This window comes from Tenrec ecaudatus, chromosome 11 (genome assembly GCF_050624435.1).
Source record: "Tenrec ecaudatus isolate mTenEca1 chromosome 11, mTenEca1.hap1, whole genome shotgun sequence".
NCBI lineage: Eukaryota > Metazoa > Chordata > Mammalia > Afrosoricida > Tenrecidae > Tenrec > Tenrec ecaudatus.
The window spans coordinates 13,448,839-13,466,349 of record NC_134540.1 but is presented as its reverse complement, the minus strand read 5'-3'; the positions used below and the strand labels follow the sequence as shown (position 1 = coordinate 13,466,349).

The following is a 17,511-nucleotide window of genomic DNA, read 5'->3' as shown; positions in this document are numbered from 1 at the left end:
GTGGGTGCCAGGTGGGTGGGGCCACAGAGCCCAGGCGTGACTGTGTCTGCAGGAAGTGCTGAGGGCTGACCAGTGGCTGTTCTGGTGAGAGCATTTTCAGGAGAAGGGTGGGAGGTAGAAGCCCGTTTGGAGTGGGTTGAGAAGTGAACCTTGGTTTAAGACAAGAACATGAATCAGTGGCTCCCAAAGTGGGCAATGCCACCTCTAGGAGTTGGGCGGGGGGGGGGGGGTGCTGGCAGATACAGGGGTGTCTGCAGAAGCAGATGTTGTTGTTGGGTGCCATCAAGTCGGTTCTGACTTAGTGACCATATGGGCAACAGTAGAACACATCGCCCAGTCCTGTGCCAGTCTCACACTGTCCCCATGTTCGAGCCCACTGTGTCCATCCATCTGGTCAAGGTCTTCTTTTTCACTCTCCCTCGGCTTCACCAAGCAGCAAAAGCAGATGCCTACACTTCGTCCTGGGCAATAGGCTATGTCCAAACTGTCTTTAATCATCAGAGGGATGCTGAATACTGTGATTTTTTTTTCTGAAAAGGGGCATTTCCGCCAAGTAAGCCTGGGAGCCTAAGATATAAACACCTCTTCCAGGAAACGGGGCTGTAAAAGAGGGTGACATCAGGAGAGAATGTGGAGCAGAGGGAGGGTGCATGACTTGTTTTTAGATAGTGTGAGTACATTTCAACATTGATGGGAACGTCCCCATATAGAAGGGGCAGTTAAGGACCAGAGAGAAGATAACGATTAAGAGCAGGCTCCTGAAATGAGGGGAGAGGGTAGAAGGCACAGTGCAGAGAAAAGGGTGACCTTATGTTGGAGGAACTGAGCATCTCCCATGATATCAAGAAAGAAGATGGTCCGTCCGATGCCTGTCAAAAACAAAAACCTCAATGCCATCCAGTCAGCTCCAACTCTCAGTGGCCTTCTATCAGACAGGCTGGAGCTGCCACTGTGGGTTTCCAAGACTACAACTCTTTACCATAACTGAAAACCTCGCTTTCTCCCACAGAACAGCGGGGAGCTTCAAACCACTGACCATGGGGTTAGCAGCCCAACTCCAACCACACTAGGCAACCAAGGCTCCTCCTGCTGCCCGGAGAAGTGCAGATACAGTAGTTTGATGGGAGGGAGGCTGAGGGCACTGCCACCTGGTGGCTTCCGGCTGCTGTGTGGCAGCCAGCGAGGTTGCCTGTGGGAGTCAAATGGCAGGCCAGGGCTGGCTGAGGAGAAGCGGGATCTCAAAGAACTTTGTGGAGAAGGGAGCAGGAGCCGGCCAGGGAGTGTGGAGGGCTCAGCTGAGGGTGCAGGCCTGCTGCAGCCACAGTGGTGCCAGTCTACTTGGGTGTGCCCTTCTCCTGTTGCCTGGGCTGCTGGGGTGGTGGTGGAATGCAGGCAGAGCCGAGGGTCTGGCGAGTCAGATGCATCAGGAACACAACAGAGCAGAGTCTTTGGGGATACTAGTAGGGGAGTGACCCCACAGTGACGTCACAAACTCTAAGCTGGATAGGGAAGCGAAGACAACAAAGCAACCGGCGGAAGGATCAAGTGACTTTTAAGGAGGAAAAGTAGGAAAATTGTGAATCCAAGAGCAGGCAGAGGTAGTCAGAGGCAACAGAGGGCATGAGACTTGCTGGGGACGAGGGCAGGGCAGTGGAGGATGAGAACAACATGTCAGAGAACCAGACAGTGTCTGCCAAATGGGACCTCTTCTTGCACCCAGGCCTGAACCCAGATCGATGGAAAGACGCACTGAGGAGAGTGTGGGGAGGGATGGCATCATTGTACTCCTTTGTGATGGGCGTCACCAGCTCCCACCCGTGGGGTGACCCCTACGTGTGTCAAGAGCAGAGCTGCATGCCATGGAGCTTTCGATGGCTGATTTGGGGGACCTGGGGGGAGGCGCCGATCGCCTGGTCTTTCTTCTGAGGCACATCTGAGTAGACCTCCAAGCGTTTTCATTAGGCAAGCCAATAGCTAATGAACCGGGTGCTTCTCTTTTGGTTAGGTAGAGCACTGCCCAAAGAAGGCAGAGGAGTTTGAAGAAGTTTCTAGAAATCTTTCCAAGCACGCCAAACTTCAATTTGGGAATCAGCTCTGGATTCTGATCAGAGCTTCTGTGGACTTGCCACGTGGTGTCATGAGAACGTGTGACAGTGTCGCATCACGTGGTGTCATGAGACAATGTGTGACAATGTCGTTCGTGTGTCACGTCTTCACGGCTCCCTATTCCCGAGTGGAGTGCTTCCTCGGGACCAGGCACGATGCTAAACAATTCATGCGCGTAAAAAGTAAATACAGTAAACAAATGAAATGAAACCTTCACACACATTATTTTAGGCGATTCTCTCTGAGGGAGGAGGTACTGTTACCATGCCCACTTTAGTGATGGGACAACTGAGACCTGGAGAGGTGACCTGTGTGGTGAGCTAGGTCTCCTTAGGTGTGCAATAAAAGGATGACGACGCCAGCTGGGACATTTCGTGGTGTGACCCAAAAACTAAAGGTCCAGACCTCAGAAAATTAGGTCCATCGAATTCCTAAATGGCACTTTTGATTGCATGATGGCACCAACCCGATTATTAAAAACAACAAACCCAAACACCCATCTCCATACCCACCTACGTTTCTCTGGATTAGCACGCACTCCTTGGTGGGAAGGCGACTTCTGCTGGCAAAGCTGAAGTCGAAGCAGTATTTATTCTTGCCCACGTCAAAGAGCGTGCAGTTGAAGGCTGTCCTGCGCTCGCCCGGGCCCAGGCTGTGCTGAGCCAGCCGGACAGCCCCTTCCCCGGGGCGCCTGGGGGCCTCCCGGGACACGGCCACCACGCCCTGCGCCAGGACGCAAGGCGGCGGCACCAGCGTCACCTCCACCGCAGACTCGCACGTCCCTTCTGGCCCGGTCACCAGCGTGTAGCCGAATTTCTGGGCCAGGTCGATGGGTCCCGTTGAGGTCATGACCGAGTCTCGGCCCCGCAGCTTCAGGACCACGGTGACGTAGGCCTGCGGCCCCACGGGGACACAGCCAAACTGCACCCACTGGCCCTGGCGCAGCGCCGTGCTCCGGCTGGTCCTGCTCTCCAGGGGCCGTCCCGTGCTCGACCTGGCCTCGGGCAGCCGGTCGGTGACCACGACATCCACCAGGATGTGGGGCTGGGCCCCCGGGAATGGGCACAGCGGCTGGGCGGTGAAAAGGCCCACCTGGAAGGTGCCTTCTGCTGCGTCCGGTGTCCGGTTCACATCCACGCGGAAGACCGGCCACTCCACCTTCAGCAGGGCGCTCGGGCTGCGCCCCGGGGCCACGGGGCCCTTGTCCAGGGCGCGCGGGGTCATCTGGAACCAGTAGTCGCCGGCCTCCTGGAAGTGGAAACACTCGAACTCCAGGGTTCCCTGGGACTGGTTGGTCAGCAGGTGTTTGGTGGTGACAGTCCGGTTGGTGGTGGCCTCCAACAGCAGGACAGACACATTCCTCAGGGTCCCATTGCCACGGTCAAGGTCCCGAAAATCCACAGACACCGTGTGGTTGCTCAGCGCTACATGGCCCGGCTCTCCCAAGAGGAGATATTCCGCTTCCCCGAGAACTGAAATGGAAAGGTCACAATTGGCTTTGAACAGGAGTGACTGAGCGACCCTGCTGGGGACATGGAGCAGCTCACCTCCGGCTGGGCGGGTCAAACACCCCCAGTGGCTCTGCGGAGCAAAGACCCGGCCACCTTACAGCGACAACCAAGAACACCCTACGTCTTCTTTTTTTTCCAATGGAATTCCATTTATTTATTTAATCGTTTTATTAGGGGCTCATACAATTCTTATCACAATCCATACATGCATCAATTGTGTAAAGCACATCTGTACATTCATTGCCCTTATCGTTCTCAAAACATTTGCTCTCTACTGAGGCCTTTGGCATCAGGTCCTCATTTTTTCCCCTCCCTCCCTACTGCCCGCTCCCTCATGAGCTCTTGATGATTTAGACATTATTATTTTGTCATATCTTACCCTGTCCAGCGTCTCCCTTCACCCACTTTTCTATTGTCCGTCCCCCAGGGAGGAGGTCACATGTAGATCTTTGTAATCTGTTCCCTCTTTCCAACCCACTCACCCTCTACGCTCCCAGTATCGCCACTCACACCGCTGGGCCTGAAGGGATCATCCGCCCTGGATTCCCTGTGTTTCCAGTTCCTATCTGTACCAGTGGAACACCCTACGTCTTACAGAGCTCTGCTCTGCAACCCGGGGGTCACCAGTTGGAGGTTGACTCTCTGGCAGCCAAGGACAGCTAACGGATGAAAACAGCATCTTCGACAGAAGAGGCATTTGCATGACGTAATGACCTAAAACAAGGCAGAGTGCCGTTTCTACACTTCCCATGCTAAAACGGCCTGCTCCTTCATCACCACCTTCCACGGTGAAGTTTAAAACAATTGGCTGTACGATAATAATCATCAGCTATAAGAATAAGGGTTCCCGAGTTCAAGAAGAAAATGTTTTGAAAAAGATGGTGGCAGCAATTGTACCTTTACGCTCAATTTAATTGAAATAGGGATTGTTATAATATTTGTAAGAGCCCCCCAATAAAATGATTGAATAAAAAAATTCGTTATAAGCACTCTCTGTTCCCAAGATTCAGCAGGGTCATGTGAAATTCATAAAGCAAGCACCACATCTGGCTGCTGTCAGGTACCCAGCACCACACATTTCTCCCTCGACTCCTACTTGGGTCTGAAGGCATTTAGGGATAATGGGTATACAGTGCGAAAAGGGGAGGATGGATTGAAACGCTACAGCGCTGACTGTGCTAGGCTGCTTAATATTGCAAGGCCTGGCCTTGACTGCAAAGTTGTTCGCTTCTGATACTTAAGACAAAGACTTGGGAATCTCTATCAGAGAAGGACAGCCTGGCGCCTGCGTATAAGGAAGGAATTTTGTGAAGACAGGCCATGCTGATACCTCGTTCTACATGGATCAGTCCAAGGACAGGGCAGTAACTCTTGCAAAGTGAGTGTTTATGAACTAATTAGTTTTGTCCTGGGCAATTGTAATGACATTTCCACCACGGATCTTTGCCTTTATGCACCAAACATATCAAACTCACTCACTGCCATTGAGTCAATTCCAACTCTACAGCAACCCTAGAGGGCAGAGTAGAACTGCCCCTTTGGGTTTCTAAGGTCCCCAATCCTGATGGGAGCAGGACGCCTCATCTTTCTCAGGAGGACCGGCTGGTGTGTTCGAACTGCTGACTTTGTGGTTAGCAATTGAACACGTAACCCTGCACGCCACCAATGCTCCATTTGCTTCTGTAGGCTTCATGAATACTAGTCTCTTGAGTATCATTCAGTTGAGATGAAATACATCTTAAAAAAAAAAAAAGACCCATCAGCCTAGCTAAGTAAATAGTAGCAAGAATATATTTTGAGACCTATCCAATCTTCAAAGGAAGTAGAATTCAGCAATGTATTAGCATCCCACAGCTCAGATCAGAAACAATTCAAAATATAGGGCGCTACAATGCCCTATTGGTTTGAGAAACAGTGTGTCTTTGTGCATGAGAGGGACTTCAAAGAGCTGGTGGGAAAATGAAATAAAAATAATGGCGGTGTTCATGAACTCTGTAAAGGCCGCGCATGCATCCGTACATGCATCCAATCAATGATTGTCGGAATCGGCATGTAAGTGCTTCATATATTGGCACATAGAGGTATTTTCTCTAAGTAGCTCCACACTTCACCTCATTTCCTATTTAAGACGCAGTGAAATGAAATATGTGAAACTTGGGTAGATCTAATTCTTGATGACCACTTTAGACAGACAGAATTTAGGATAGACACCTTTGTAGGCTGAGAGAGGGGGACAGCTTGTGTGCAGGTTCAGAGACCTGGTTCCCCTTTGGTGAACTCGTGGCTAAAGAGACTGCAGCCAGGGAAAGGACTTGGGACTGGGGATAATGACCACACACATTTCCTTCGGGCAGGGCAGGCAGGAGGGCGCTGTGATGCATTTTGACACCACATAGTGAACTAATGAGAGTCTATTGATTGAGAAGACAGGATTGCCAACAAGACAGATTAGATTCTGATTTGACAGGCAGCCAAACAACAGAAGAGACACTCAGCACCCAGTTGGAACCAGAGAACAAAGTTACAATTGATGAGTTCCACAGACAGCCTTCGATAGGAGTCTACCGAAAAGGGAACTGGCTACATGACTCTGGAAGGCTTGTTCCTACAGGTAAGAGCACATTCTGATCTAGAAAGCTGTAACTTGGGTCCATTACATCCTGACTTCTACAGTTTAGTTTCTATTTCCTCTCTCCCCAAGCCTTTCTTGAGTCAACTATGATTCACAGCAACCTCTGCAGGTTTCCATGACTGTAACTCTTTACAGGAAAAGTCTCGGCTCTCTCCCATATTTAAAGCAAGTAATATCTGTATATAAGGAGGATAAAAAAAAACCTGTGAGCATACCTTTTCCACTAGTGATGTGTGTGTTCTATTCTCAGTCAACCTTTATTTTTCAGATTCCGGTGAGAAATTTTTCTCTCAGCAACAACAAATCACACATGAGAATTGTGGGTGGTGTTATGTATCGCTGTGAAACCAGCGCATTTTCTAAGTTTCTGCCCAAGGCTGTTAAAACATACAGTGATCTGTCTTTACGTTGTGTCCTAATGTCACTGAGTTGATTCTGACCCTCTCTACTGTTTCCAAAACTGTAAATGACTGCCGGAGGACACAGCCTGACCTTTCTCCATGGGGAGAGAGGCTGGTGAGTTTGAACTACCAACCTTGCAGTTAGGACCTGGATACTTCTCATACAGAACCACCAGATCCTTGGGCGATTTTTATGCCCTATTTTTGAAGTCATCTGATAGATATTGATTTTGATTCAATATCTGTCTGAGGTGGAACAGCAAACTCTCAGCAGGGCGAACCAAAATGAAATGTTTCAAAGCTCTGCTTTACAAGAAACAAGTTCCACATTGGCTTTCCTTAAGTCAACTGTCTTTCTAAGTAAACCTCTTCTTAAAAGAGAAAAATAACTGGAAGTGAGCCCATTTCTACAGTAAAAAACAACAACAACAACAAATCAACCATTTAAGATCAAAAGGGCAGCATTTACCCAAGGTCAAAGTTCAGAGGGCTAGAACAGGAGAGGAATGGAAACAGGAAACACAGGGAGAAAGCAGGATAAGCGAGGGTGCATCGAGGGGACTGCAGTGGATGCAGTGGAACAAAATGTGTATAAATTGTTGGCTATAAAACTTTCAACTATTGAATCGTATGATTTGTGCCAATCAAGCTGTATTAAAACAAAACTGATGATCTGCTCTATAAACCACCTAATTCACCATAAAAAGTTAAAAGAGACATGAGCATTGCCTAAATGTTAAAAAAAGGGGGGGGGGGTAAACAAAAACAATGAATGAGGCAGGTGATCTACTAGGCAAAATGAACACTAAAAAGCCTGGCTCACTTAACTGGCTGCACTGGAAGTCGGGATTACGGACATCTTAAATCACAGTGTCCTCATCCCATTTGAAAACAACATCCACTTCTAAGACGGTCTGCATTTGAACAACACCAAAGGAAAAAAAGGCAGGCAACTTTATGTCATCTTCTTGAATCGATTAGTTCAGAAGTTGCGTAAAACCCTCTAAATAAGAAACTGAATCCCTGGTGGAAACAAATTCAAGAAACCTTAGGCACCGCACTTATGTGCTAAGGTGCTCTGACTTGCACGTGTGGGTGGTAGAAATAGTGAGGCTCTTGGCGGCCAGCCAAAAGGTCACTCACTAGGAGTCTTAGTCAACTCAACACCAACAGATTTCGAATGTGCTCAGGCATTCAAGGTGCCTCACATTCTTGATTTTGTTTGATAACAACCCTATGATAGTTACATAATCTCCTGTCAACTTCGGAAGGGGTGGAGACTAGCCTGTCAATCAGGTCGCAGCTTGATGACCTCTTTTGGGGGTGCCACGGAGATAAATAGCTCACTGGAGGAGAGAGACATTCATGTTGACAAGCCAAATGGAGCTATGCTGATGTCGGCCAGAGCCTTGGAGCTGGAGAAGCCATATGGAGACTCACTCTACCACTGGATCCACAAGACTTTCCACCTACTGGCCTGTGATCTTCCTGCATTCAGCATCATTGCATGGCTGTGTGAATCTAAAGAGGAATTTATGGACTAGTATCAATATATGGGCTAATATCAGACTTATGGACTTGACCTGGACTGGGCTGGGATGTTTCTTAATATACAATTGCTCTTTGATATCAAGTTCTCTCTTACGCATATGAGTGTCTCTAGATTTGTTTCTCTAGTCTCCTCAGATTAACACAAACCCTGTGAAGTCCATATTATTCTGAGGTGGGAAAAAATTAAGCCACTCACCGAAGGACACACAAGGTATGAAATTCTAACTGGTTCCAATGATGCTCTAGCAACAAAACTCTTGTTAAGTGAAACCTAATGCAGAGTGCCAATATATAAGACAACATTTTATCTGTGAATGTGTGTGAAGTTAAAATGAATTAAACAAAAGTACTGGGAAATCAATAAAAGAGAACTCGGGGTAACGTGCTGGGCTCCAGCTTTTTATTTCTCTTCTTAATGCGCTAAAATTTGAATCAAGGATGCAGAATCCCTGAGGAACCTTCAAAGAGCACGGTGTTGCAATGATCACAGTGGCAAAGGAACTCACTGTAGACCAGCGGTTCTCAACCTGTGGGTCGGGACCCCTTTGAAGGTCAAACGACCTTTTCACAGGGGTCACCAAACACCATTGGAAACACTTAAATATTTCACAATATATCATTATATATTGTTTTGTGATTAATCACTATGCTTTAATTATGCTCAATTTGTAGCGATGAAAATACATCCTGCCTATCAAAGTCATGTTACGATTCATAACAGTAGCAAAATTACAGTTATGAAGTAGCAAGGAAAATAATTTTATGGTTGGGTATCACCACAACATAAGGAACTGTATTAAAGGGTCATGGCATTAGGAAGGTTGAGAACCACTGCTCTGGCCCCTCTCCTACCTCCTTCAAGAATGGTCATCAGCATCAATACATTTCTAAGTCTCACACTTAAGCTTCGTTAGGGCTCTGGTGCTGTGGGGTAAGAGTTGCCCTGCTAACCCTCAAGGCTGGCAGTTCAAATCCATCACCCCTCCTTAGGGGAAGCAGGAAGCTGTCCTGTAAAGATGGGACCCTGGGGAGCAGCTGTCCTATTTAGGGTTGCTGTGAGCTTGAATATATTACACGGGAGTGGATTTGGTTTGTTGTTCACTTGGTATGTTTTTTTTTTCATGGGCTCAGACACAGCCACAACTCTGAGGCAGGACAAGGCAGCGTTCTGATCTGTTATACATACACATGAGTCCGAACAACTCAACTGCACCTAACAACAACAACATTGATCCCTATAGGTTTCCTCCCTCGCTGCCACTGAATCCATTCCAACTCATAGTGGCCCTATAAGACAGAGTACGACTGCCCTGTGTGTTTCCGAGACTGTCACTCAATTGCAGCAGAAAGCCTCGTGTTTCTCCCTTGGAGCAGTTGGTGGATTTGAACTGCTGACCCTGGGGTTAGGAATGTGTAACTCACTTAGCCATCAGGGCTCCTAAGGACACCTGATTTCATCTCCTCTGAGCAGAAGCTCCTATAGGTTCCCTAGGTGCCATCCAACTGCTAATCTAATGGCTATTTTAACCCTGCCAGTAGTACTACGATGGAAGCTGCCCAGGAGATCTGCTTCTGGTATGTTTAGAGGCAAGAAAGCCCTATAGAGTGGGTCTCCTGCGGACCGCCGTGAGTTGAAAAGGGTTTGATGGAAACAAACAACAACAACATCGCTGCCGTAAATATTCTCAGCGTACTCACCATAGTCACAAAGCACCACCAACAATAGATTTGAAAAGTCTTTCAACATTCCTTCCATTCTGATCAGCAAAATCCCAGGTCTTTGATCTCCACATGTCCTTTTTCACATCCAAATAACAAGTTTTCTCCAAGAACACCTGAAATTAGAAACACTGAAAATGATGACTTTGTTCGGTGCTATTCATAAAACAGCACAAAGGAAATGACAAAACCTTTCTGACAAATCTACATTTTCCAGGGTATAACTCTCTGTCATCAAGACGATTCTGACTCATGGAGACGCTGCAGGAACAGCGTAGAACTCCCTCTGTGTGTTTCTGAGACCCTACATCTTTACAGGAATAGAAAGTCTCATCTTTCTCCCACAGAGTGGCAGGTGGTTTCAAACTGCTGACCTTATGGTTAGCAGCCCAGTGCAAGACCCCCTACATCACCAAGGCTCCAAGGGTATACTGAGAGGAAAATGGGAGGGCACAATTTTTCCTGTGGAAATGATCTGTAATTACACACACCACTTTTGGTCCATGAAAGTACACTTGTTAAGAACAAGCGAGAAGCAAGCCCCATGCCTCTGCAAACCACCGAGCTTCATAGTCCTGCCTAGAGCAGCTGTTATTTGCTTAATGATATCGAAGTTAATACTCCATTTAGAGCACACATTTTCACATTACTTGAGTCTGTCATTTCACACTGATAAATTCACTAAATTATGCTGTCTAGCCCCAAACTCTCCCTGCCTTGCTTCCACCTCCCGACCTATCACACGAAGTCTTCCCTGAAAGCTTGGTGTATTCTCAGGATGGCTTCAATCATTTCAGGAGGCCATCACCAAAATGGTGACGTCCTTTTAAGATACAAAAACACCCAGAGTACTACATGTGAATGCCATGTGGCTCTGGTTGCTTCTCTCTGGAGCAACCTAAAGAGAAGACAGATAAAGAAGAAGTATCAGCTGTAAGAGCCCCCAAGCAAATGATTTTTTTAAAGAAAAGAATATATATCATTTTTTGCCAGTCATCCAATACCTGTTGCTACTGGCGTGCATAGAAAGATAGATGATTCATTCGGCAATCTGCTCAGACCACCTAGGAGGACAGGCAAGGCCGACCTTGGCGGCCTGTGGTTTGGTGATTTGTAGCAATGGGCATTTCATTGATAGAAACAGTCCATGAGACTGTAGAGTAAGAGACAGGGCATTTAAGCCAGCTTTTTTCACATCAGACTCTAGTAGACGACAATCTACTAAACACAACCGAATAGGTGTCTTCTTAACGTTCCGATTTCCATTATCCAGAGTTCATGTCTTTTTAGCAAGCCTGCCTATTACTTTCGACATATATGTAGGTCACATCCCTTCCGCCGAGAACAGGAATTAAGGGCATTAGGAGGACTGATTGAAATAATCCAAAATTCAAGGAAAAGGAAACTGGTGCTTCTCTATTAGCTTTCTTTCAACAAGAGCTCATACAACAAAGGAAATGCACTACTTCCTTGAGGGGAAGCTGGGATTTGAAGCACAATTATGTAGATCAAGGGTGGGAAGCGTCCGGCCAGCTGGCCATATAAATCATCAATAGCAGCTAGCATCCCATGGCTCACCAAGGAGAAGCCCTTCCAGCCAGGGCATTAAACCAGAAAACCAAACTCACGGCATGGCATCCAACTCAGAGCCACCCCTAGGGGGAGGTAATGAAATGTCTGACCAAAGATAGCAGGCTGATTTCTAAGGTGGTAAATGTGCATGGCCCAACAATGATGTTATAAATCTCCAAATGGCCCTTGGCAGAAACAAGGTTCTTCTCCGCCCATGCTGATGACTGGTACTTGATGTTCTCTCTCTCTCTCTCTCCTCTCTCTCTCTCTCTCTCTCTCTCTCTCTCTCTCTCTCTCTCTCTCTCTCTCTCTCACACACACACACACACACACACACACACACACACACTTGCACACCCGAGAGCGATTTCACACACACTCAGCTTTGTTGGAATTAGCTAGAGTTGACTCAGTTCTTTCTGGAGCATGTACAGGGGCACTGGGACAATGACTTGGGTACATACATAAGAGGCCCTTACAGAAAACCTGACCATATCTCTGGGCTAAGTGTGCAAACTCAGAGCAATTAAAATGCTTCCACTGATACACAATAGTGAGAGTGCAGAAAAGCAGCAAGAGGTGGGAATTCTCCAAAGCAGGCCTGCCTTCTTCCCAAACTGACTGCTGTCCCGGGATCACCACTTTGTAAGGAAGTCCCTAACCATAACTGATGGTCACCTATTTTCTTTCCAGAGGCAAATGGCCAGCGGAAAACAGAATTGTGTGATGCCCTAATGTTACCATACGTTATAAAGCTGAACGCAAATAGAATTATAAAACAAACCATTTGCTACCTGTAAAGAAATACATGTTTTACAAAGCGTTCTCAAGCCTTCAAACGTTTACTCATTCAAGCGCAATTCTGAAGGTTAGCAGAACACACCCAGGATGGAATAAAGTCCTGGATAAATTCGTTGTCTTCCATTTTTAATCTCTTTTAAGCTTGTAGCATCACTCCTCGTTCATTTGCTTTCCTTCCAAATCATTTTTTGATGCCACAACAGGGCAGATATGCTTCCTCTTTCTCTTAAGAAAAGGGGAATTTGCATATAGTTTGTCCTAACATTTAAACAACCTTCAATATTCCTGTGCATGTTTAGGGAGAATTTATAGAACAATCCCAAATGTATCCGCTGAAAACCTGGAGGGACGTAGTGACCAGTCAGTCGTTGGTGGCCAACTGAATCTCTGCGGGCGCAGGTCCCACGCTTTGAGTGAAACCAGACGAGGTAAAGGCTTCCAAACGCCCCACCCGACCCCAGGAGACCGACCCATCACCGACTTCTCAAAAGGGCCACCGTGACCATCGGGTGCTTCTGTCCCTTCCCACAAGCGAGTCCATGCTCCAGTGCGTAGACGCAGAACTGAGGTCGGCTGCGGGTACATACAGATGCCCCGCGGCCTCTATTCCGACGCCCCGTCGGGGCCCGGGCTGCAGCCGCTCCCGTGGGAAGCCGAGCGCGCCGGCTGCGGGCTGCAAACCCCGCGTTTTCCGGAAAGGCTCAGCACCCCAGGGCGCGGGGTTCCGAGCACCCCAGCCATTCCCCCCACGCCAGCCTCGGCCCCGCGGCCAAGCCTGCGCCAGGGCTCGGCCACGGGGACGCCGACAACTTTTTTAAGCCTGTCGGCTCGGGTACGGGTGGGGGGGGGGCACCGCCACCCTCCCCCGGCGCCCGCGGGTGCGCAGCGTTCTCCTTACCTCTCGGGAGCGGCGCGCCGGGAGCGGGAGGAGCGCGCGGCGCGGCGCGGAGGCCTCAGGGCGGCGAGGAAGCGCGCGGGCATCGCCGCCCCGCCCGGGCCCGCCCCCGGCCGCGCGCAGGGCGGGGGGCACCGCGGCTCCGGGCCAGGCCGTCCGCCCCTTCTGGGCAGCGCATCCTCTCCAGCCGGCCCGGGACTGGGCAGGAAGCCGGCAGGAAGCGCGCGCGACCCGGGAGACCGCGGGGAGCGCGGACCCTCCCAGAGCGCGTGCACACAGCCCGGTACCCGGGGCTTTAAAGGGGGGCGCCAACAGTCATCATTTCAAATACAATCTCTTTTCACCACCACCCCACCCCCCACCCCCAAGAAAACCCACCAAAAAGCAGTCATTGAAGTGGCATGCTATGGGCTGCAGACATGGTTCCTCAAAGGTCCTTTCCGACTTTGGAAGGAAAGGAAATGTTGGTGCTGACCATAGCAACCCTATGCCCAACAGACGGAATCACGACTCGGGCCTGCGCCATCTCCACAAGTGTCCCTATGCCCGAGCCCATTGCTGCAGCCATTGAGTGACGGGGGCATCTTCAGTTTTCCTGTCCCAGAACCCCGTAAGGGTCACTGTGAGTCAGAAGGGAGCCCTGGGGCGCAGTGGATACACGTCGTCGGGCTGATCCCTGCAAAGCGGGCAGTTGGAAACCACCAGTTGCTCGATGGGAGAAAGAGGCGGCTTTCTAATTCTCTCAAGACTCACAGTCTCAGAAATACACCGGGGTAGTTCTACTCTGTCCTACACAGTCACTACGAGTTGGAATCCTGTGGACAGCGGTGAATTTGAATTTGGTGTAAGATATTATGTAATGAAATTTAAAACACTTTATTGGGAGTTGCCTATGAGTCAATGAGGACTCGTGGCCACCCCACGTGTTCAGAACGGAACCGCTCCCTGTTTTCTAGGCTGTGATCTCAATGCCCCAATCTTCCAAGGTGCCTTAGGGTGTGTTCAAAGGCCACCCTTCCCTCTGGCACGTCACCATTTGTGCCTTGCAGGCACCCTCACAGCCCTAAAAACAGAAAAATTAAACATTTTGAGAACTATCCCTTGTAAGCCTTGAAGTTGTCTGATGTGTGACGCTTGGTTTTGAGCACGCTATGATGTAGTTTACCATTTGCTTTTGCTTTTCATCCAGGGACCATTGAACCGACACAACTGATTTATAAATCAAAAATTGAAAAGGAAAGAAACTGCCATCAAGTTGATATCTACACATGGGGACCCTGTAGGGTCCCATGTAACTGCCCTTGTGGGTTTCCAAGATGGCCATCTTTGTTTTGCTATAATAGTCAGGTGCCATTGAGTCTGTTCTCACAGGGACCCTGAGTCCAACAGCCAGGAAAATCACTCAGTCCTTCCCCAGCCTCACAGTGGGTCTTAGGGTTGAGCCTATTGGCGTCCTTTTCCAGGGACTCTGTCTCCTGATCAGCATGTCCAAAGTACATGCTGGCCACTCTGAGGTGATGGAGCTCTCTGCCTTGTTTGCACCGACCGTGAATCCACACACCAGCCTGCGATCTTGCATTCTGCATCACTGCATGTGGCTGTGTGAGTCTGAAGAGGGACTTACAGACCAGAATCCGACTTATGGACTTGAGATGGACTGAGGAGGGATTGTTTTCTTGATGTATAAATTACTCCATGATAGAAAGCTCTTTCAGACACGAGTGTCACTGGATGTGTTTTAGTCAACCCGGCCTGACCGAGTTAGATATTCTGAGTTTAAATCTCGCCCTGACTCTATATCCAAGGGTAAATTCTCAGCATCTACTCGATGGCCGCGAGCTGGGTTTGGGGGTTTTGGTCTCTTCACTGTGAGCCTTGGTGGCACAGGTTATGTGTTGGACTGCTGAGTGCGAGGTCAGTGGTTCAAACCTATCAGCTGCTCCTCAGGAGACAGGTGAGGCCCTGGTAGGAAGATTTACAACCCTGGAAACTCAAAAGGGCGGTTCTGCTCTGTACTGTAGGCTGGGTAAGTGTCAGCATTGGCTTGATGGTAGTAACGATTCCATTATTAAAAAGGTATCAATTTAATCCTTCATACAGTTCTGCCCAGGAAGCCCCTCTTGAGAGCTGGCAGGACTTAAAACCAGGCAAAAAAAGGAATGAATCAGCATGCTTTGTCAGTTTTTGAAGTACAGCTTTATTGAGATGCTTGGTCATTTTTGTCTAAATAGAAGTGCTTGTCAAACTGCAATCCTATGTTGTCATTAAGATACAGCCTCTTTTCTCGGGGACCCTTTAAGAAGAAAAACATTTCCAGTGGTACCTTGGTTACATGTGGCCTTGTCCATATGCAACTAAAACTAAGCTGGGTAAGTGTCTGGTGCGGCTATCCTGTGTGAAACTCACACATTGTCTCAATGATCCCCATTTCTCAAATGGGGAGTTGATAAGTAAAAAACTGACTCATGAGTATTAAGAGTCCAAGGAAGAACATGATTGACCCAATTTTCACACTGTAATAACAGCTTTTAGTAATAGGATCTTGTGTGTAACCTGACTTTGCTGGAGGTGCTTCCGACCTCATGGACATCATGGAAATTGCATACAGACAGCGTGGATCTCTGAGCTGGACCCACGAGGTCTGGCTCCAGAAACCTTGGAAGAGGGTAATGGACAGCTGGTGTGCCTGGTCAATTCGTGACATCATGGCTTTCTGCCTACTGACAGTCTATTGGTCCTTGAGTCTAGCTTACAAGGCTCTCTCACATCGCCTTTCCAGATCCCCCCGTGATCTCCCTCTGCCCTCCACGTCACTCATATCCCTTCTGTGCTGTGTCTCTCTCCCCAAATGGCTCCCTTCCTGTCAAGGGCATAAGCTTATCTTCATTACCTTCAGAGTTCACCAATCGCCCACACAGTTCCTCACATGAAGTCTACGGATCTTAAAAATATCATAGGATTTGGATGAGAGTTCATTCAATAGACACTTCCTGAAGGCCAGTGTGTGCCAGGCCCTGTGCCAGGCTCTGAGGATCTATTCATGTCCAACCTGGATAAAACCTGCTGCCCACCCCGCCCCAGAGCTTACATTCTAGACCCAGCCGAAGGGATGGGTTAGCTAAGAATTTACACACTTTCATTTGGACCTATGGGGAGTGGAGGGTGGAATATATATATATATATATATATATATATAGTTTAATTATGAATGTTATAAAAGTCTACTTGGTAAGTAGTTGTCAGGATATTCATACCTGCATTACACTCCACCACAGGCAGTGATCATCACAAGACTACATACATTGAGCTTTGTTGGCAATTTTTAAAACTTTTCAAAGATCATTTTGAACCTGGACTTAATCCTGAGGCACTGGCTTTGTACCCTGGCCACGCTGTAAGTTGTGACGCACCACTGTACCAAATAGAGTGTTGGGTGAAGGGGAACCTAATTAAGCATGAGAATGCTGCTCAATGATGAATCCAAATTCTGGGGTGAGCTGGCTGGTAGCAAATGGGGGACAAGAGACAGGACATCTACACATATGGCCCCCTGTGGTCAACCAACAGTGGGGTTTCACGTCAAGAATTTTAAAAGTGGTCGTGAACCAGCTTCTGTTCTTTCCAGGTAACTATAACTGCATGAACTTGATTATCAGGTACATTCTTGATTAGCAAGTCTTTAAGACAACCTCTTTGCATACTGGCCCATTCTCACTTTGAGATTGTTAGTTCCTATGTTTTAATGGAACTTTTAGAAAGAATACCAGGAAGAATCATGTTCAATTTTATGTTTACTATATATTCAGGGCTAAGTCAAAAGGTATTGCTACAAAAGTGTCAGAACTTTTATTAAACAGAAATCTAAACAAGGTCTGGTTTCTGGACATCTCTCCTCCATCTGGGTCTACACATTTCTGAAAGTGGTGGTCTGTCCCCAAAAGAATCTGCGCTCTGCAACTTACACCACATTGAAACACTTCCGGCCTTCGCAAGGCATGCAAATTGTGTTCCTTTGAAATTCTGAGTTTTCAGAACAAAATGAAATCTGAAGGGGCAAGGATCAGGGTTGTAGAGTGGATTGGTGAGGTTTCCCTATGAAACTCTCAAAGGCCAGCCTGGCTACTTCAAAAGAGCAGGCACCGTGCTGGATGGGACAGGATTTCTCAGCACCAACTCTGCTGGCCTTTCTCTCACCAATGCAGCTTTCCATTTGCGTACCACTTCTTCATAAAAAGCCCGTATAGTCTTCCTGTAACCTTTAAGAAAACCTACCAAGAATAACCCTCTGGAGTCTTGGAAAACAGTTGCCCTAGCCTTCTCAGC

The 17,511-nt window shown here is 48.1% G+C and overlaps 1 protein-coding gene across 1 annotated transcript in view; it reads right to left on the bottom strand.

Moving 5' to 3' along the window:
* THSD1 (thrombospondin type 1 domain containing 1) overlaps positions 1-13,332 on the bottom strand; it is a 36,926-nt gene extending 23,594 nt beyond the window's left edge. Inside the window, exons 1-3 of the mRNA XM_075562886.1 lie at positions 13,192-13,332; positions 9,900-10,036; positions 2,619-3,578 (exon numbers count right to left, since the gene is read on the bottom strand). Coding sequence (XP_075419001.1) covers positions 2,619-3,578; positions 9,900-9,957 — 1,018 coding nt within the window. The 5' untranslated portion in view covers positions 9,958-10,036; positions 13,192-13,332. The remainder of the gene's footprint in view (positions 1-2,618; positions 3,579-9,899; positions 10,037-13,191) is intronic.
* Positions 13,333-17,511: the final 4,179 nt, after the last annotated feature.